This window comes from Brachyhypopomus gauderio, unplaced genomic scaffold, assembly GCF_052324685.1.
Source record: "Brachyhypopomus gauderio isolate BG-103 unplaced genomic scaffold, BGAUD_0.2 sc102, whole genome shotgun sequence".
NCBI lineage: Eukaryota > Metazoa > Chordata > Actinopteri > Gymnotiformes > Hypopomidae > Brachyhypopomus > Brachyhypopomus gauderio.
Window position 1 is genome coordinate 326,281 of NW_027506923.1, and position 17,135 is coordinate 343,415.

General features: G+C 45.5%; 2 protein-coding genes across 12 annotated transcripts in view; one reads left to right on the forward strand and one right to left on the reverse strand.

Annotated features, from left to right (window-relative positions):
- The first annotated feature begins 1,339 nt into the window (after positions 1–1,339).
- LOC143497202 (cyclin-dependent kinases regulatory subunit 2) lies at positions 1,340–4,899 on the forward strand. The gene is made up of 3 exons (XM_076993036.1): positions 1,340–1,530; positions 2,527–2,654; positions 4,003–4,899. Exons 1-3 carry the CDS (start codon positions 1,472–1,474, stop codon positions 4,044–4,046), a joined length of 231 nt encoding a protein of 76 aa, XP_076849151.1. The 5' UTR covers positions 1,340–1,471; the 3' UTR covers positions 4,047–4,899.
- Positions 4,900–5,617: 718 nt separating this feature from the next.
- The window catches only part of sema4d (sema domain, immunoglobulin domain (Ig), transmembrane domain (TM) and short cytoplasmic domain, (semaphorin) 4D), a 48,863-nt gene continuing 37,345 nt past the window's right edge, over positions 5,618–17,135 (reverse strand). For 5 of the 11 annotated variants that reach the window (XM_076992993.1, XM_076993000.1, XM_076993001.1 and 2 more), the window contains 7 exons: positions 16,878–17,053; positions 16,426–16,582; positions 15,924–16,146; positions 15,606–15,721; positions 14,389–14,564; positions 14,046–14,092; positions 11,663–13,519 (listed from right to left, as the gene is read on the reverse strand). In XM_076992993.1, coding sequence (XP_076849108.1) covers positions 12,531–13,519; positions 14,046–14,092; positions 14,389–14,564; positions 15,606–15,721; positions 15,924–16,146; positions 16,426–16,582; positions 16,878–17,053 — 1,884 coding nt within the window. In that variant the 3' untranslated portion in view covers positions 11,663–12,530. Of the gene's footprint in view, positions 7,221–8,938; positions 9,167–9,882; positions 9,946–10,969; positions 11,183–11,661; positions 13,520–14,045; positions 14,093–14,388; positions 14,565–15,605; positions 15,722–15,923; positions 16,147–16,425; positions 16,583–16,877; positions 17,054–17,135 lie in introns of those variants that run through there. The other 6 variants (XM_076992999.1, XM_076992998.1, XM_076992996.1 and 3 more) reach the window with 6 other exon arrangements.

Below are 17,135 nucleotides of genomic sequence, written 5' to 3' on the forward strand. Positions count from 1 at the left end.
TGTGTGTGTGTGTGTGTGTGTGTGTCTCTCTCTGTGTGTAAAGACTAATACGCAACTCTTTCAGAAGAACTAGCTACTGTATAATCTCACATAAAATCACGCATCACCAACAACCGCCACTAGAAGGCAGTAGAGTATCTCATGAGTGCCTGAGAAATTCAGTGATTAACTATTTTAAAAGAGCAATAAGTATTTTTTACCACCAAAAAGTAATAAGCAATATTTACAAAATATAAAAACATAATTGTTTTTTTTCCTAAAAGGGCAGATCAGATGAATTTGCTTTGTAGTCCTGAACTGAACCACGTACAGGACCCCACATGGAACCATGTGTAAAATAGATTTAGTTCACAATCTCGGAAGCATTCTGGCCACGAAATGTGATTTTAAAGGCGGTTTCATAAATTGAAAGGAGACTTGTCCTCCTTTAACATCTGTTCTTGTCCTGCTCAGTGCACTGGGATCAGAAACACTTTTTTGCAGTGTCAGAAAAAAGTAGTTTATTCTGTCAGTTACATAATACATGTGTAAGACTGGGAAACGTGCAAAATGGTCTCGCTATAAAGATATATCACAAGTAACTTTATGCTGTGTCTGAAACCACAAACTCTCATTACTAGAGTAAACACTCATCTCAAACCTCTGAAGTGTGTAGTTTAGAATGCCATCATATATGTGGTATTTCCATACTACTAAAATGAACGTAAATAGGACATCCTCATATGAAAGCTAATCCACTGGGTAAACAAGCCAACATTAACTGGCGTTTCCAATACTTGCCAAACTTGATTTAACTGATACACACAGTGTATACGGTCATATGAAAAAGCATTTTCTTATATTGATAGCCATTTATTTCCCTTGATTTTGTAAGGGTCTGCGGATTTTACGCATTTAACCAAACATGTCATCCGAAGTAGAGACTTAATGTGCTTAATAAAAACAACAATGCGATACAAATAAAAAAAAAAAATAATAAAAATAAAAAAATATATTATATATAATATTATATTAATAATATGGATTATTATACGTGTAATGTATAGATACTAGTGCTGTCAATTCCAGGTGCCGCGATTAAAAGTCCTCACCAGGATTTTGCTCAAGCTTGCTAGATTTTCTAATTAGCAATCCAGGTAAAATTAGTGGAATCACCACAATCCAGGAAGCCTGAGCAAAATCCTGGAGAGGACTTTTAATCGCGGCAACCTGGAATTGACAGCACTAATAGATACACGTCGGTTCTCTGTCAGCAGAAACTCCATCACTTCAACACGAGAACTTTAACACTGCAAACCGCGCATGCGTGACGGCGTCGTTTGGGTCACGTGATCACGTCCGTCCAATCACAGGCGCGAGGTCGTTGTTCAGCAGCGCGTTCAAAACTCTGGGCCCCACTCTAAACTTCCTCCAACATCCCGTGTTGATTTACTAACAATCTCGGGGATTCTCACGCTTGTGTGTGTGTGTCATGGCTCACAAACAGATCTACTACTCCGATAAATACAACGACGATCTCTATGAATACAGGTAACGCGAATATAACGTTTTTTCCCCCCCACATATTCTTTAATCGGAACTTTCGCTGTCCGGCGCGTGGGGGTCTTGACGGGGCGCTCGCGACGGGCGCTCGCGACGTTAGCCGTTAGCTAACGAGCTACGTGTCATTGATCCGGATAGTTACGCCGTTGCTCGTTTTTAGCAGATTCCCCTTCGCATACACACCATTAATTAAACCGCTATCGTGGTTAGTAACGATGAGAGAGGAGCTGCTTTGATGTACACGACTTGTTCTGTGACAGGGAACTAATGTAGCCCAGCTAGCCGTGTTGGCTAACTGTGGCTACGAGGTCACGTGATCTGTGGTTGTCACGGTAACTCACTAGCTAGAGGCTAGCTAGCTGCTAACGGTGTTCAGTTTGAACACTTTTATTCGTGTTCTTCAAAATGTTGACAACACCCTCACGAAACTGACCACCCGAGTAGCTCATGTCTGTTACAACACACACTCACACACACACAACACTCTCACACACACTCTCTCTCTCTCTCTCACACACACACACACACACACACACACACACACACACACACACACACACACAAGTGTCATCACTGGTCATGTCTGCTACAACACACACACACATACACTCTCACACAGACACTCTCTCTCTCACACACGCACTCACGAGTGTCATCACTGATCATGCCTGCTACAACACACTCACACACACAGTTACACACACTCACGAGTGTCATCACTGGTCATGCCTGCTACAACACACAGACACTCTCTCTCTCTCTCTCTCTCACACACACACACACACACACTCACGAGTGTCATCACTGGTCATGCCTGCTACAACACAAACACACACACACACACACACAGTCACACACACTCACGAGTGTCATCACTGGTCATGCCTGCTACAACACACTCACACACTCACACACACACATACACACACACACGAGTGTCATCACTGGTCCTGTGTTTCCTCTAATCCTTGTGCTTGTTGACAGGCATGTGGTTCTCCCCCGGGAGTTGGCCAAGCAGGTGCCCAAGTCTCACCTGATGTCCGAGGACGAGTGGAGGAGACTGGGCGTCCAGCAGTCTCTGGGATGGGTGCACTACATGATTCACGAACCTGGTCAGTACATCAGCTCCGCAAAGTGTTCAAACATATTAAGCATCGTGAGTTTCCCCACCAAGTTCAAAAGCTAGTGTGGATTATTGCATTAAAGACCCACTCGATTACACGCTGTACCTGTTAAAGGAGTTTAACAAAAGGAAGAGCTGTTTTGTCATGTGGTGTTGTTGAAGAAATGAGTGGGTAAAAGATCAAATCGATCATTTTCCCAGTTGTTTATAGTGTTTATTTTTGTCAGTTAAAAAATACACAATTGGGACAAATTGACAAATGAGCAAAAGACAAATCTAAATCAAATCAATCTCTCCTGAATCAACTCCTCAGAGGAGTCTGTCAAGAAGTGGTCTTCATGGAAGAATCGCAGCCAAAATCCAAATGCATTGCATAAAATTGGCAGCGTGTGCTCTAGAGGGACGAGTTAAAATGTATGTTGTAGAAATATTAGGTTGTAACAGAAGTTTGTTTGCTGAAGGACTGGAGAGTGTGCAGAGTGTCTGCAGGCAACAGCCACGCATGGTGGGGGCTCCTTGTAAGTCTGGGGCTGCAGATGAATGGGTTATATTTAAATGGATTAGGTTGGAATTAATGGTGTCTTCAGTGCTGAGATACTGGCAGATACTTGACCTTTTATGCAGTTCCATCAAGGAGCTGTCTGACTGTCTCCCAGTTAATTCTGCTGCAGGACAGCGACCCCAAATGTACAGCCAATGTCATTAAGAACCATCTTAAGCGTAAAGATCAGACAGACTTGATGTTGAGAACAGGGCTCTGTGGAGGGCACTTCACACAAGGAGTTGCGCAAATCTCCACCTATAGAAGATCTGTGTGTGTAGTTCCCCCAAGATACCTCCCTGCCGAACTCCCCCAAACTGTGCAAGTCTACCTAAACGTAATGCCGCTTCGAAAGCAAAGGGTGGTCAGCAAATACTGATTTGTTTTTTATGTCTTTATTCACATTGCATTTTGTTCAAGATGAGAAATAAATATTGGCTCTTCTGTTTTTAAAATTATTTTTATTTTGCAGCCATACTTCCACATCTGCCATGAATGTTGAATACAATATAAGGAAATAGTTAAAATTTACAGTTTACACCAGAGTGTGTGAGTAGTGGGGGTAGTTGTTGGAGACTCTAAACACTTGGTAGCTGAACAAAACGATAAAAAATTCAGTGTGGTCATGTTATGTCTTTGTAGAGATGGGGTAGTTGATTCATGTTTGATTTTATTTTGTTTGTTTTTTTAGTTTCAGTTTGATTCTGTGATGTCCAAAGACGTTTGCTTGTGTACGTAGTGTGTGCATGTTCTTGGTTTTCCGTACTCATTCTTGGTGGGTTGCTTCACTTTTCAGAACCCCACATCCTGTTGTTCAGGAGACCCCTCCCTAAGCAGTAGTCATGACACTTGGATCTTATGGGTCCTTCCTGTGGATTTTTCTGGTATTCAGTGAATACTTTGGGACCTCTAAGTCGATCACCTGCTGGTGCATGAGCTGGATTTTCCTCAGCAACGACGCTCAGTCCGGGAATCAAGACAATGCCGAATATTCCAGCTCGGAATTCCAAGAAAAAAAAAGCTTTTTAAAAAAACAAAACGATTATCTACTGATCAAAGTGCCTGATTTCTAATGATGTTACTTAAGTGATCAAGTTTTTTGGTGAATCTATAGCATTTTGATGTCCAGAAAGTCCCTGTATTGTGGCCCCACGTATTGGAAATGTTTTTGAAGTTTTTTTTTTTTTTTTTACACAAAATAAAGTGAACTGTTTTTCATGTGGTGAACACCCTGCGCGGGGTACACACTGACCACCACACTGACCACCACAGTGCCCTTTCTCTTCTCCCTTTTCCTCCCTTTAGTGCTGATCTGATTAAAGACATCGTCCAAATGTTCATGAGCGTCTGCTGTTTGGGGACAAAGCAGGAGTGTCCGTGCGCTGACTGACCGATGTTAACGGTTCCAGCAGTGCTGTGTGTAGTGCTCAACTCTTGGCCTGATATTGTGTTAAGCGGATTATGTTCTAAACGTTTTTGGCTTGTGTGCAGTAGCATAACCGTGCAAGATTAACTCAAATATCAGTGTTTTGGTAGATGTGCTTTGCAGAGCAAAAAAAAATGAAAGTTCATTTTCAGCAATGTTGAATTGTGACTGCACTGTCTGTTGGTTGCCATAAAACACCACAGTTTTCACATTATCAACACGATTCATTTTGTACCATTTCATGATTAAACACCTTTTTCATATTGACTTGATTGTGGGCAAGAGTGCTTCTTGCTGTACCTTTCTATAATCTCAGCTTTCAGTAGTGGGTGCTGTTGTGCTGTTTATAATATTGCTGTGCTAACACGTAGTATGGCGTGACCAGAGGAAATGCAACTCACATGTTGTCATATAGCTCTGCCTGATTAATCACACCTAAATGAATACAGCAAGTAGTTAATCGGTGTGTTAAGCCATGACAACACAAAGCCCTGCTCATCTGACTGATTTGAGGGTTCGTGCAGAGACTGGTGTGGCTAATCCGTTGGAAAAGCAAGCCAACATGCCCAAATGTTGCTGTAGAAGAGAGAGGGGGAATGCTCGCTGTTTGGTGTGTGTGTGTGTGTGTGTGTGTGTGTGTGAGGGGGTTTCTGCTGATATCAGCTTTGAACTCTAGTTGTGACTGTTTCTGTTAGTGCTGGCATGGGGAAGGGCCTTGAATCTGAGAATGTTGATTCAAACCTGACCTGTCCGTTGCGTTTGTGTGCATTAATCAAACGGACATTTGATGCCACGTTGATGGAGGACGGCGTTGAGGAGGAGAGATGAGTCTTGTGCCCACAGGAAGGACCTGAGTGATTAAACCCTGATGGACACCATGGTGCAGGTCTTTAGTGGAGGTGGGTGTGTCAGCAGGAGTCTGGATGGTTGGACATAAATGCCACTTTGATCTGTGACACTACAAAATCAAAACAGTACGCTGGCATATTATGGCATATCTGATTTATTAAATTCATTCAGCATAATATATTGCAGTATAATAATGGCTTTTACTCTGGAGAGTGCTAATCTGTAAAACACCTCAGTCAACAGTCCTGCTACGAATCAAAAGCAATGAAATGGCACTAAATTATTTTTAATTATAGATGCACAAATAAGGAAACTTTAGAAATAAATCTAGAAAATTAGAAATAAAACAGACATCATATTGGTGCTGTTTATGCAAGTATACTGTGTTCTTTGGATCCAGTTGATCGTATTTGGACAATTTCATCCTGTGTCTTAGTGAGTCCCCAACAGTTGCTATTGCATTAAAATAATAAAACACATACCTTTGGCTCAAAAAGTAGAATAAGACACACGCAGTGGACACAAAATATAGGAGGAAAAGATAAAGAGACGTTATCTCTGCACGTCTGAATGAAGTACAGGTGTGGTTAAACCACCCAGCCAGAGTCCAAGATCAGCATTAAGCTCCTTTGATGGACACGAGACATTCCTGAAAACAAACCTTGTTGTCTCTCACGTGTCTTGGTGTTTTCTTTACCTGTTCATTTGAACAGGACCTGAACTGATCATCACTGACTGCTAGTTGAGTGTGATTTTGTCCTGAACTTTTTTCAGTGTCACTTCCTTTAAGAAAACAACGTCCCACTGTCAGATAACTGGAGACCATGTCCATGTATTCTCCTGATAGAAGGAGCTCCCTCATGCTTTGTAGCCACAACCAGGAGAGATCTCACACGTCTTGAGTGTAAGCAACACCGCGGCCAGGGCATTCTGGGATTTCACTCCAGGTCCTGTTGCTGTGGAAATTCATCCTGAGTGAGCTGAGTCTTCTCAGAGCACCCCCTGTCCATCACAACCTTCCTGGGGAGGGGATACACACACACACACACACACACACACACACACACACACACACACACACTCACACACTCAGCAATCGCTGATCCCAGCAGATCTGGTGAAACAGCGGTTTCATGTGAGTGTGGTGATTAATAATTGATCGCTTCCTGTGCTGAGTCCAAACAGACTGTTGAGGGTGCACGTGCTCTAGAATGTGCCTCTTCACTGACTCACTATATCCAGTACAGACAACACACACACACACACACACACACACACACACACACACACACACACACACACACACACAGTGCCACGCCAAAAGAAAACCACTACAACAGCACAGAACATGCAGTTAGAGGTGAAAGTCAGTATTAGAATCTTGGTATCAGAGTTATAACAAATGACTCTGACCTTTGACCTGTTGTATACTCCTACTCACTGAGCTACGCCCGCCTTCTTCCCCACTTGTATGGATGAACATGGCGGTTTTAGTCTTATTTTTGCTGCCTACCTGGTGTAGCCTAGGAAATGGCTTTTCTTTTGGCATTCCAACTATAGCCGCTATATCAGGGTGAACACACCCCTGTGCCCCTAACGCCAAACAGCAGATGTTTCCTCCTGCCCGGTGTCCTGGTGTAGACATACCCAGGCCTTCTTCCAGTTCTGAAGATGTGTGTCGTGCTCCACGAGCGCCTCCCTCCACTGGTTCAGCTCTTTAGAGAAGACATTGGCCTCATCTGCGAATAGTGACAAAAACCATTCTTACCTGAATATGTAGCAGTGAGTCTGGTGACTCTTAAGCCCTTCAAGAGGAACTGCAAGATCTCTTATATTTGGTCCTCAGGATTGGCACGGCATCCATTTTGAAACGTTCTTTTCTGTATATCCGGACAGGTAACGTTGGTCCCATACCACTCGGCCTTATACGAAATCTGTATTATATGCGTATTATATGTCAATTCCCAATAAAATCTCGTATATTGTTAGCTACAGGTGGGAATCGTTTACTATCTCACGATTTGATTCGATTCCGATTTTGGGGGCCACGATTCGATTCAAAATCGATTTTCAATTCAAAACGATTTTCGATTCAAAAAACGATTTGATTTATAAAAATGTCTGCTTCAGTCTATAAAATCTGCATGATCTACTACAGTCTGCTTTGCAAGACAGAATGACAAATACAGAAAATTAAGTGTCTTTCACATTTAATTAACAAAAATAAAGTGCTTTGGTAAAATAAAATGGTTTTTGTTGTGTTAACAAAATTCTTGAGGTTCATTTTGCGAGCTGTCAGGGCTAGCTCGGATGCAGTTCCCCCAGCCGTTGCTAGGGGCACCAGAGTCAGTCCCAGACTAAGCCGCCGTAACCGTACACAGCGTGGTCTCTGCTTTCTCTGTGGTTGCTTCTCGTTTAATGGTGTCTCGCCACCTTTCTCTGTTATGCTTTCTCTTACTTATTCGAGTATCTATCTCCTGCGTCACTTCCTGACCCATCTCAAGTTTTCCCAATCCTGTATTTCTTCCTATCCATTTTGTCTTTATTTTTTGGGAAGGGTTTTATTTTGCTGCTGCGTTTTTTGCCAGTTACTTCTGCTGGCGTCCTTGGTTTCGTTTTCGCGTTGCATTTATCCGCGCTGTTTTTTAGTTACTGTTGTTATTTTGTTTCTTCCTCCCGTCTCACTACGGTTGAGTGTTATTTTTCACGCGTTGTATTTTCCGCGTTGTTTTTTTGTTTCTATTTACTCCGTGCCCTTACGATTTTGGTTTCTATTCTCTTGCGCGTTGAGTCTTCCGTGTTGTTTTGTTTGTTCGTTCTGGGTCGCTGTGCGCGTTTCCCTCTCGCTAATACATGTGACGAGTGTCAAACGTCTTGCTCTTGCGATCCGGCACTTGGGTCCATCCTTCTCTATATTATTTCACTTGGGTCCACCCTTCTCTATATTATTTCACTTGGGTCCACCCTTCTCTATATTATTTCTCACCCTTCTCTATATTAACGCTCCCGTGCTCACCATGTTACACAAGCCTTGCACACGAGCTACACTGTGTCCAGTTCGGTCTACCCTGGCATTCGATAAAAACCAAAATGAACCCATATTTTTGCCTTAAATGAAAACCGGACAGTTTGAGTATCTCTTTCCTCCATCTGTTTTGAACCTTTTCCGCGCATGAGTGTGTCCCAGAACATGCTGTGTAAAGTCTTGCGTCATTTTGTAATTACGTAACGCGAGAATTCACCACGACTTAGAATCGATTTTGGGACATTTAAAATCGATTCTGAAACGTAGTAAATAAGAATCGATTTTTGATATATGAATTGATTTTTTGGCACACCTCTATAATGTTAGCCATGGTAGTCTTGGAGGAAGTATGTCTTCAGTTGTTTGAGTCTTATGCGAACTTTCAAACATTGTATGGACTGATGTTGGTGAGTGTGTAAATCATAACTTTACCTCTGGATCCATTACCTCTACTGCTGAGGAGAAGGTCAACTTTTGAGGTATCATTTCCTGAGCGGGACACGGCGACACACTGGTACTGGGCGTCCTGACCCAGAGGTTCCTCCATCACCCAGCTGCTCACAAGTACGGCGTCATGTGCGAGGGCGTGTCTGTGCTCCGTGACGCGTGAGTTTAGTCTCCGCCCATTTGAGTGCCAGTGGACGCTGACATCACTGGGACCTGAAGGACAAACGGTCCTCACACACGGAACCAACACAATACACACGGCACCACACGCAAACTCACACCCCACCGCCGACTGAACACACCAGTGCACAGTGGTTGCTTGCAAGTTCAGACAAATCCATGCTTGTTGGCTGAACAAAAACACCATCATTTCAAAACCAAGACAGGCGTGTTGTTGATGGTGGGTGCTCACAGTATTAAGTCACTACCGCAAATCGGATGTGCACAGATAGTGGGTTTTTTTCATCTAACGTGGGTATTATATTTGTCTGTATTGCTTCTATTTGTATTCGTTTTGGATTGCCACGTGTGCTATTTATTTACCCTGATTTGCAAATCGGTTTTAATTGCATTTAAACAATAACGCAAGTCCTTTACGAAAATTCCTTTTAGCCGCCCCCCCCCCCCCCCCCCCCCATCCTAGTTGTGAATTTGCTGAATGGGAGTTCATAAGAATATCGAATAGAACAAAATACTGAATCAATATTTTACACAGCAGTAAAATGAAACTGTACCGAGAACCTCTTTTGCATGCATGAGGTGTGTGTGTGTAATGATGCAGAATATTACACCTAGCTACACGTAGGCTTTGTTATTTAATGGTGAATTTAATGTTAACTCATCTTAGTCATCATAAGATTTGCATAAGATTATAAGCAAATAAACCTTATATGTATTATATGTATCCATCACATAGTCTTTTCACTCACCAATAAATAGAAGAAGCCAACAGTATCTACACCTTCATTGAATTCAAAATTTATTGAAGCTCCCTAGAATTTAAACAAAAAAATATGTACAGGCTGAACATATTCATATGTGCTTATATTTACACTGTACAGATTTATATCCAGATAACAAGGGAAAGACTGCAGGAGATTGATGTACACTGGGCCAAAAGGGTCCTTCACGCATATCTTCAACATCTTTTTTCATTTTTTTTTTAATTTTATTTTAATTAAGTCTTTACATTTTTTTTACTTGCCCTGAGGCTCTTCCTGTCATACTCTGGATTACAAAATTGAAGTCTTGGTTTGCCAGTTACAACAGAAAATACAAAAAAAAAAGCACAAAATAACCTTTTTGCATTTTGCAAAATAATTTCTTTAGAAACTGAAAACTTAAAACAGTTAGGAAAGGAACAAAGAGAGGAAGTAATAAATTATTGGCCAATGTAAAAAAGCCCTTTTGAGTCCTAAAGAAGTAGATTATATTACCATGTATTTGTACCATGTTTTTTAAAGTGACAGACCACATGTCCCACCCATGAAAAAAACAGTGGCAAGGTGTGATAGCAGAAGACTTGGCAACATGCACCACCCTCAGACAATCAAGCATCAATTCAATACTCCACTGTAGCTTCCTTGTCTTCTCTTTGCCCTCAACATTTGTCTTTGAGCCCAATAACAAAACAAACAAACAAAAACCAGACAAACAGAAAACAGGTATTGAGACCTGATGTACAGCATAACCCTTTACTGGCCAATCAGAGGGCCTGAATCTTGCACCTGCGAAGGTGAAAACGGAACACTAAGGACAGGAAGTGATTTTGTGGAGTACCGTGTGACCAGGTGGAAAACAAATATAAAAAGCAAAGAGCGATAAAGTTAGTAATCACGGCCAAGAGAAGAACCAGTCAAAAAGAACTGGACACAGACAGACAGATAACTCAAGTCCACAGCCAGCAAGATTTAGGGAAGGAGGGATAGAGGGAGGGAGAGAGAGAGAGAGAGAGAGAGAGAAAGAGAGAGAGAATGCAAGGAAGCAAGGCAGGCAGAGGTCAAAGGTACCACTCACCAAGGGCCAGGCAGAAGAGGAGAAAGGCCTGGTGGGAGTGGACCCCCCAGGACTGCTCCTGCAGCAGTGGGGGGAGCAGACGGGCCCCCCCGCCCCCCACACCCCCCCACACAGACCAGGCAGAGGCAGGAGGAGGACGGGAGACGGGGAGGCCGCCTCCCGAGGCAGGCAGGGACGAGGAGTCAACAGGGGAGGAAAGAACAGGTGAGCAGGCTGTGCAGGGAGAAGAGTGGAGGGATGGAGGGATGGAAGGAGAGAGAAAGAGAGAAAGAATGGTGAGAAAAAGCTCTCCAAGTATCATGGCAAAGCCAGAACTGGCTTTCTTGTGCAGTTATGGGGAGACAAGGTAGAAGACAGAGACTACAAAACAGGACACCACACGACTCTAGACAGAACCTACTTGTTCATTAGAAATGAGGACATTAGTATAACTGACTAGCACTTAAATAATAGTTCTTTTACACATCTAAGTTTTCTGTCCCATGTTTTAGGGAAACTTTAAATACGCATTTTCATAAATGGCATGTCTTACGTATACATGTATAAGACCACAGGACGGAATGAACCAAACCAGCAATGGCAATAGATAAAACTCACTGGACTCCAGTTTCACAGGGCTGGAAATGAGGGCAGCGGCTCAGTGTCAGAAAGGACATGTGTGGATAAGTAACCCCCCCCCCCCCCCCCCCCAATGGTTGGTGGAACTGTCCTCCCCCCTTAATACATTAAACACACACCCCCAGATGCACGATCATACACACACACACACACCACACACACACAAGATTACTGACAGTGCAGGAACAGACTCCCCAAAACTTCAGACACATCGTTATTGGCCAGAGACTCGAGTTCGTCTTATATCTCCATTTCAACAGGATCAGGCATCTCCGACTCTGTGGTGTATTCATTTCAATTCCCAACACTTGGCTAAGTGCAGTGTTCAGCAGAACACTTCATGAGCACAATCCAGTTCTGGCTTCTCCCCCTGCAGGCTCAGCTCTGCCCCCTGCTGGTTTGGCCAGCATGTGCGTTCACCTGTGAGCTGTTCTATTTGGAAGGGCTTCGCTCACCATACTGAATGGACCTAAAAGGATTTGGCGAATTTGTGTCCCTGAGAGTTAACAAACTATCAACTTCCATCACACAGTTTCAGGGCAGGATGGGGGTTGGGGACAGGGATATAAAGAAATAAAAAACACCCTGGTTTCCACAACCCACAATACCTTGCTCCAATTTGGAAAACATGCAAACTTACCAATTTGGTAAACAATGTTTCCAATTTGGAATCACATGTGGATTTTTTTTTTCTTGCAAAATCATGCAAATTACCTCTGCTATTTCTCCATCTTACGCACTCGATAAGTAGAACCTTTAAAAATCAGCAGGTTAAAGAGCGAGACAAATCTCTGCGCAAGGTTGTATGATTTTACAGTGTTGGAGCGTCCCGAGACGTTGTGCGCGTGACACGGCCTCGGGAGAAGGCCACGGAGGACACGGCACGTCTGTTGGGTTTGTAACGTTAGCATCGCGCTCCTGGTGATTTGAGCGATGCTACGACTCAGTAAGGCGCGTCTGCGTCTGCGTACTCGATCGGATGCGAATCGCAGTCGATATCGAAGGGCTTTGCTTTCGAGGGCGTGTCGTCGGCCTCCTCGTAGCTGTGTGACGCCACCTTCCCGTTGCCATACTCCGATTCCGTCTCGTAGCCGGTGTCCCTGAGGGCACGCAGCTGGAGCTGTGGCCCGTTCTGGCGGGGCGGGCCGGCCCGGTCCGGCGCCGTCTCCATCAGGCCCCCCTCGCAGGCCGCGTACTCGGGCTGCGGCTTCTTCTGAGGTCCGAGCAGCGCGGCCCGAAGCCGCAGACACGGAGCCGGCAGGAAGCGCATGTAGCAGTTGTACGCCACGGCCACCAGGAAGAGGAAGAAGAAGAGCAGGAAGAGGAAGAGCAAGGTGCCGCTGTTGTCACGCTGGAGGAGCTTGGCGGACGGGTCAAAGGTGTCGGTCCTAGGAGGGGAGTGGCTGGCTCTGGGGGGTAGGAGCAGCTTTGGCCGTGGTCCGGCGCTGAGGGCGTCTGCGTCGGTGACGGTGGTGGTCGCAGGGGTTAGTGGGAGCGCGTCCGTGGCCGGCGGAGATGGCGTTAGTGTCGGGGGTCCCGCCGTGTTAACGTTATTACCTTTGGCCGCTGCCGTGTCAACGTGCTCCACGGACGACTCGGGATAAGACGGCGGGACGACGTCGGCCGACGGACGAGTCCTTTCCGGAAGGTCCAGGCGGAGGTGGTACGCGGCCACCAGGCGGGTGAAGTTCTTGCCCGCGGCAACCTCCACGGACCAGCACTCGTAGCGGCCCTGGTCCTCCGGGCCGACGCTGTACACAAGCAGACCCGTGTCCCGCATCAGCAGGAAGTGGGCGGCCTCGCTCAGGTCGGTGCCGTTCACCCGCCACAGCACCTGGGCCAGTCTGGACCGCACCCTGCAGGGGAGCTCCGCAGAACTGCCGGGCTTCACCGCCACCTGCTGGTAGGTCTCTGACGTGCGAGGTCTCGCTGCTGGACAGGAACACGGGCACGGGGTTCAGAAAGACAGAGCAGTGTGTAACTCATAAAACAAACCACAAATCCCAAAAAAGAGACGGAAAACTGCAATTACAAACTTTACTGCAACATCTGCACTGGGAAAAAATGCTAAGAGCTTTGCATTACAGCAGATTACAGATTTGGCCAATTTTACCAACATTTCAGTTTCACAGTTGTGACAGATTTGTCCCTAGTTCATTTTTACCAGAATTACGTGATCAAACAGCAGGAACTACATGTGTGATTCTGGCTGTGTGAACTACGTGAACAACAGGTTTCCAGATATAACTAGAAACCAGATGGATCTAGAACCCAGGTCTCCATCTACATCATCAAGAACCCAAATCCACAGTCTGCTTCAGATACCATGAGCTCCATCCTCACACAAAACCTGCTGATCCATTAATCGTGGTAACGTGTCATAGATGTATGCTGAACAGACTTCATGCGCGGTGTTCCTGGCCTACAGTGACCCCTAGTGTCCATCTGTAGTACTCACCGACAGGACAGTCGCTGGCATCTCCCTGTAGATTCTGAAGTAACATCCTGTAAGGACGGGCAAAAACCACCACAACCATCAGCATCGTACTGCAGCACAGGCTACAATTGATCAGAATTATTCTTTAAGCATTAGGAAAACTCATTTAAGAGGAAATTAATAAAGCACCCGTGCGGTAAAGGTCCACAGAAAGTGACGAGCAGCCTAAAGTGATTCAGAGAAAGAAGAACGATCTCTAGTACGCAGACAGTGAGTCTCGCACAAGGAGAAGTTGATGTGAAAACACCACCAGCGTACGTGACACCGCACACGTCACGCCAGTCAGAATAAAGGCGCCACTAACCGGTGCGGCACAGTGTTCTTCTTCTGAAAAATATTGATACAGGAAGTGGTCTGTCTCTCCCAGGCACAATAAGGGTCCCGGGCTAGAACGCAGTCCTCACAAGTCATGTATTTGTCACAAAACGCAGTGGGGGACTGGACAATACCAGAGTCAGAACCAGCATACAGGAATCTAGCCTGTGAAAGACCACACACACACACACACACACACACACACACACACACACACACACACACACACACACACACACACACACACACACACACACACACACACACACACACAAATATGCAAAGAGAAACAATGGTAAACAATTGATATTTACTCTATAAACTTATTTCAGCTCAACACACACAATGTGTAGCAGTGAGGAGTAAGTCATTTGTGAGCGTGTGCACGTGAGTTCTAATTCAAAGCAAAGAAAGAACAAATAACGTACAGACAGCATGAATGAGGGATTTATTTATATTTTTTCTTGGTGGGGCCAGTTTCAGTCGTCTGTCTGCAGAGACACTGTGTCTCCACAGCTTGAAACCTCCCCCTTCCCCACCAGCTGAGAATACACCAGTCTGGTGTTGGGTAAGTCATGAATTCCACCGCCCTCCACACACACACACACACACACACACACACACACACACACACACACACACACACACACACACACACACACACTTTGGTGAAACATTTAATCCAAGAAGGCAAGAAGACGTGGTAAAACGATTTAGAGTCTACACATCTGAACCTTCACAAACGTCTCACACACTCCCCACCCAAACGTATTCACACATATGTTTATTCCAAATGCTCTAGACTAGGTGTCCTGCTGGACACCACAGCAACTGTTTCCGTGGAGCAGGACCCCGCTGGCTCCTCCCTCACCGCTGCAACCATGGCAACTCATGCACAAACTCTGCAAGTGCAACACAAAAGCCCCAACTTTGCCACTATCATGTGGTCTGACACTGACTGGTGTTGAACGGGGTAAAGATCACAGACTGTGTGTGTGTGTGTGTGTGTGTGTGTGTGTGTGAGTGTGTGTGTGTGTGTGTGAGAGTGTGTGTGTGTGTGTGCATGAGTGTGTGTGTGTGTGTGTGTGTGTGTGTGTGAGAGTGTGTGTGTGCATGAGTGTGTGTGTGTGTGTGTGCGTGCGTGTGTGTGTGTGTGAGTGTGTAACTGCAGTAAGAAGGTTTAGTTTGTGTGTGTTTTGGCCGTACCCTGTGTGTGGAGAGCAGGAGGGTTTTGATTGGCTCTCGGTTCCTCAGGAGCTGGATCTCCTCAATGGTGTGGGCACCACCTTCATACACCACGGACTTATGCACCGCCCCTTTATCTGCAAACACCACGGCATACATCTAAATCACCTACATCAACACCACCTACAACTACACCTACACTTTGTTTTAGTTACAAAGGGTTCAAAAACACTTTGAAGGAACAGAACCACAAAAAGCTCAAAGGCTTCTTCACCGAGGGAAAAACAAACCTCACACTCAACATACTTGAACATATTACACACATGCACATATACCTACCAGTGCCGGTAAAAATGACATCATAGACATTGTTGTCAAGGGCGGGGACTCTCTCCACGGCGATCTGCGTGTAGTTGACGTCCCTGGCGATGAGGCGGGGTCCGTTGCCGATGGGCACGACGGGGTCGGCCAGGAGGGGGTGGTCCTTCACAAACTGCAGCGTCTTATCAGGGAGCTGCAGCGAACTGTTGATGTTCTGTCTTCGGTTTTGGTTGTTGATGCACTGTGGAGAAACGGCCAGCGTGCCAGTCAGATCAGCCGTCGCATTCGAGAAAAACACACAACAAACCTTCAGGAAACACCAGAGTGAAACGGCTGCTCTCCTCCGAAGCTGAACTTTGAATCCTGATGAAATTCAAATGAGTAGGACTGTGAGATAAATAAACAGAGCTACGTTCTCTCACTGCAGCTGAGGGTTTTCTGCTCATAGCTCCACCCACGCTGAAGCGAAGTGTGTGAGGTAGTGTAGGTGTAGTGTGGTGGAGTTGAGAGGGTCACACACCGCTCCTGGCCGGGGGGTCGGCGTGATGCCGTTGTAGCGCACCCACTTGGTGTGAGACTGCTCCACGGTGGCCTTCTGCATGTACCTGCCCCGGGAGAACACCTCATCCACCGAGGTCATGTTGTACGCACACACAGCAGAGAGGCCCATGTTGCCCCTGAGGGAGGGAGAGAGAGAGAGAGAGAGAGCGGGGGAGGGGGGTGTTTGAGGAGGCAGGGAATTTCACAGGGAAACTGATACACACTTCCTTCATTTTTTCAAACACAGTTCAGCACTGTGAGTCACCGGTAATGATGGAGAGTCACTGATCGTGATCGGTGACTCATCTCAGCATGACAGCAGATCATAGAGTTTCTGCTCCGAACGGGTCAAACAGGAAGGAGGTAATGACGACCCGTTTCGGTACCAGTCACACACACGTCACAATGCGAACATTCAGCGTGCACATTTACCACTGCGAGGTGAAGACGCCGTAGATGACGGACTCTCTCCAGTCAGGGGTCTTGAGTATGAAGACATCATGGACCACGTTGAAGACAAAGTTGAGCTCGGGCATGGAGCAGACCAGCTTGGCCTTCAGGAAGGACGTCCACTTCTTCTGTAGCGTCCTCTGTCCCCCCACGTCCCCCTGACACAAACAGACTTTCTGAATAACTCCGCACGCGCTAACAGTGATTTTTATGTTTTGCGATTTGCGTTTGAAGTGATGC

Coding starts and splice junctions, on each gene's coding strand:
- LOC143497202 (XM_076993036.1), top strand. CDS start 1,472: ATGGCTCACAAACAGATCTACTACTCCGATAAATACAACGACGATCTC. Junction 1,531..2,526: donor GACGATCTCTATGAATACAG/GTAACGCGAATA, acceptor GCTTGTTGACAG/GCATGTGGTTCTCCCCCGGG. Junction 2,655..4,002: donor CTACATGATTCACGAACCTG/GTCAGTACATCA, acceptor TTCACTTTTCAG/AACCCCACATCCTGTTGTTC.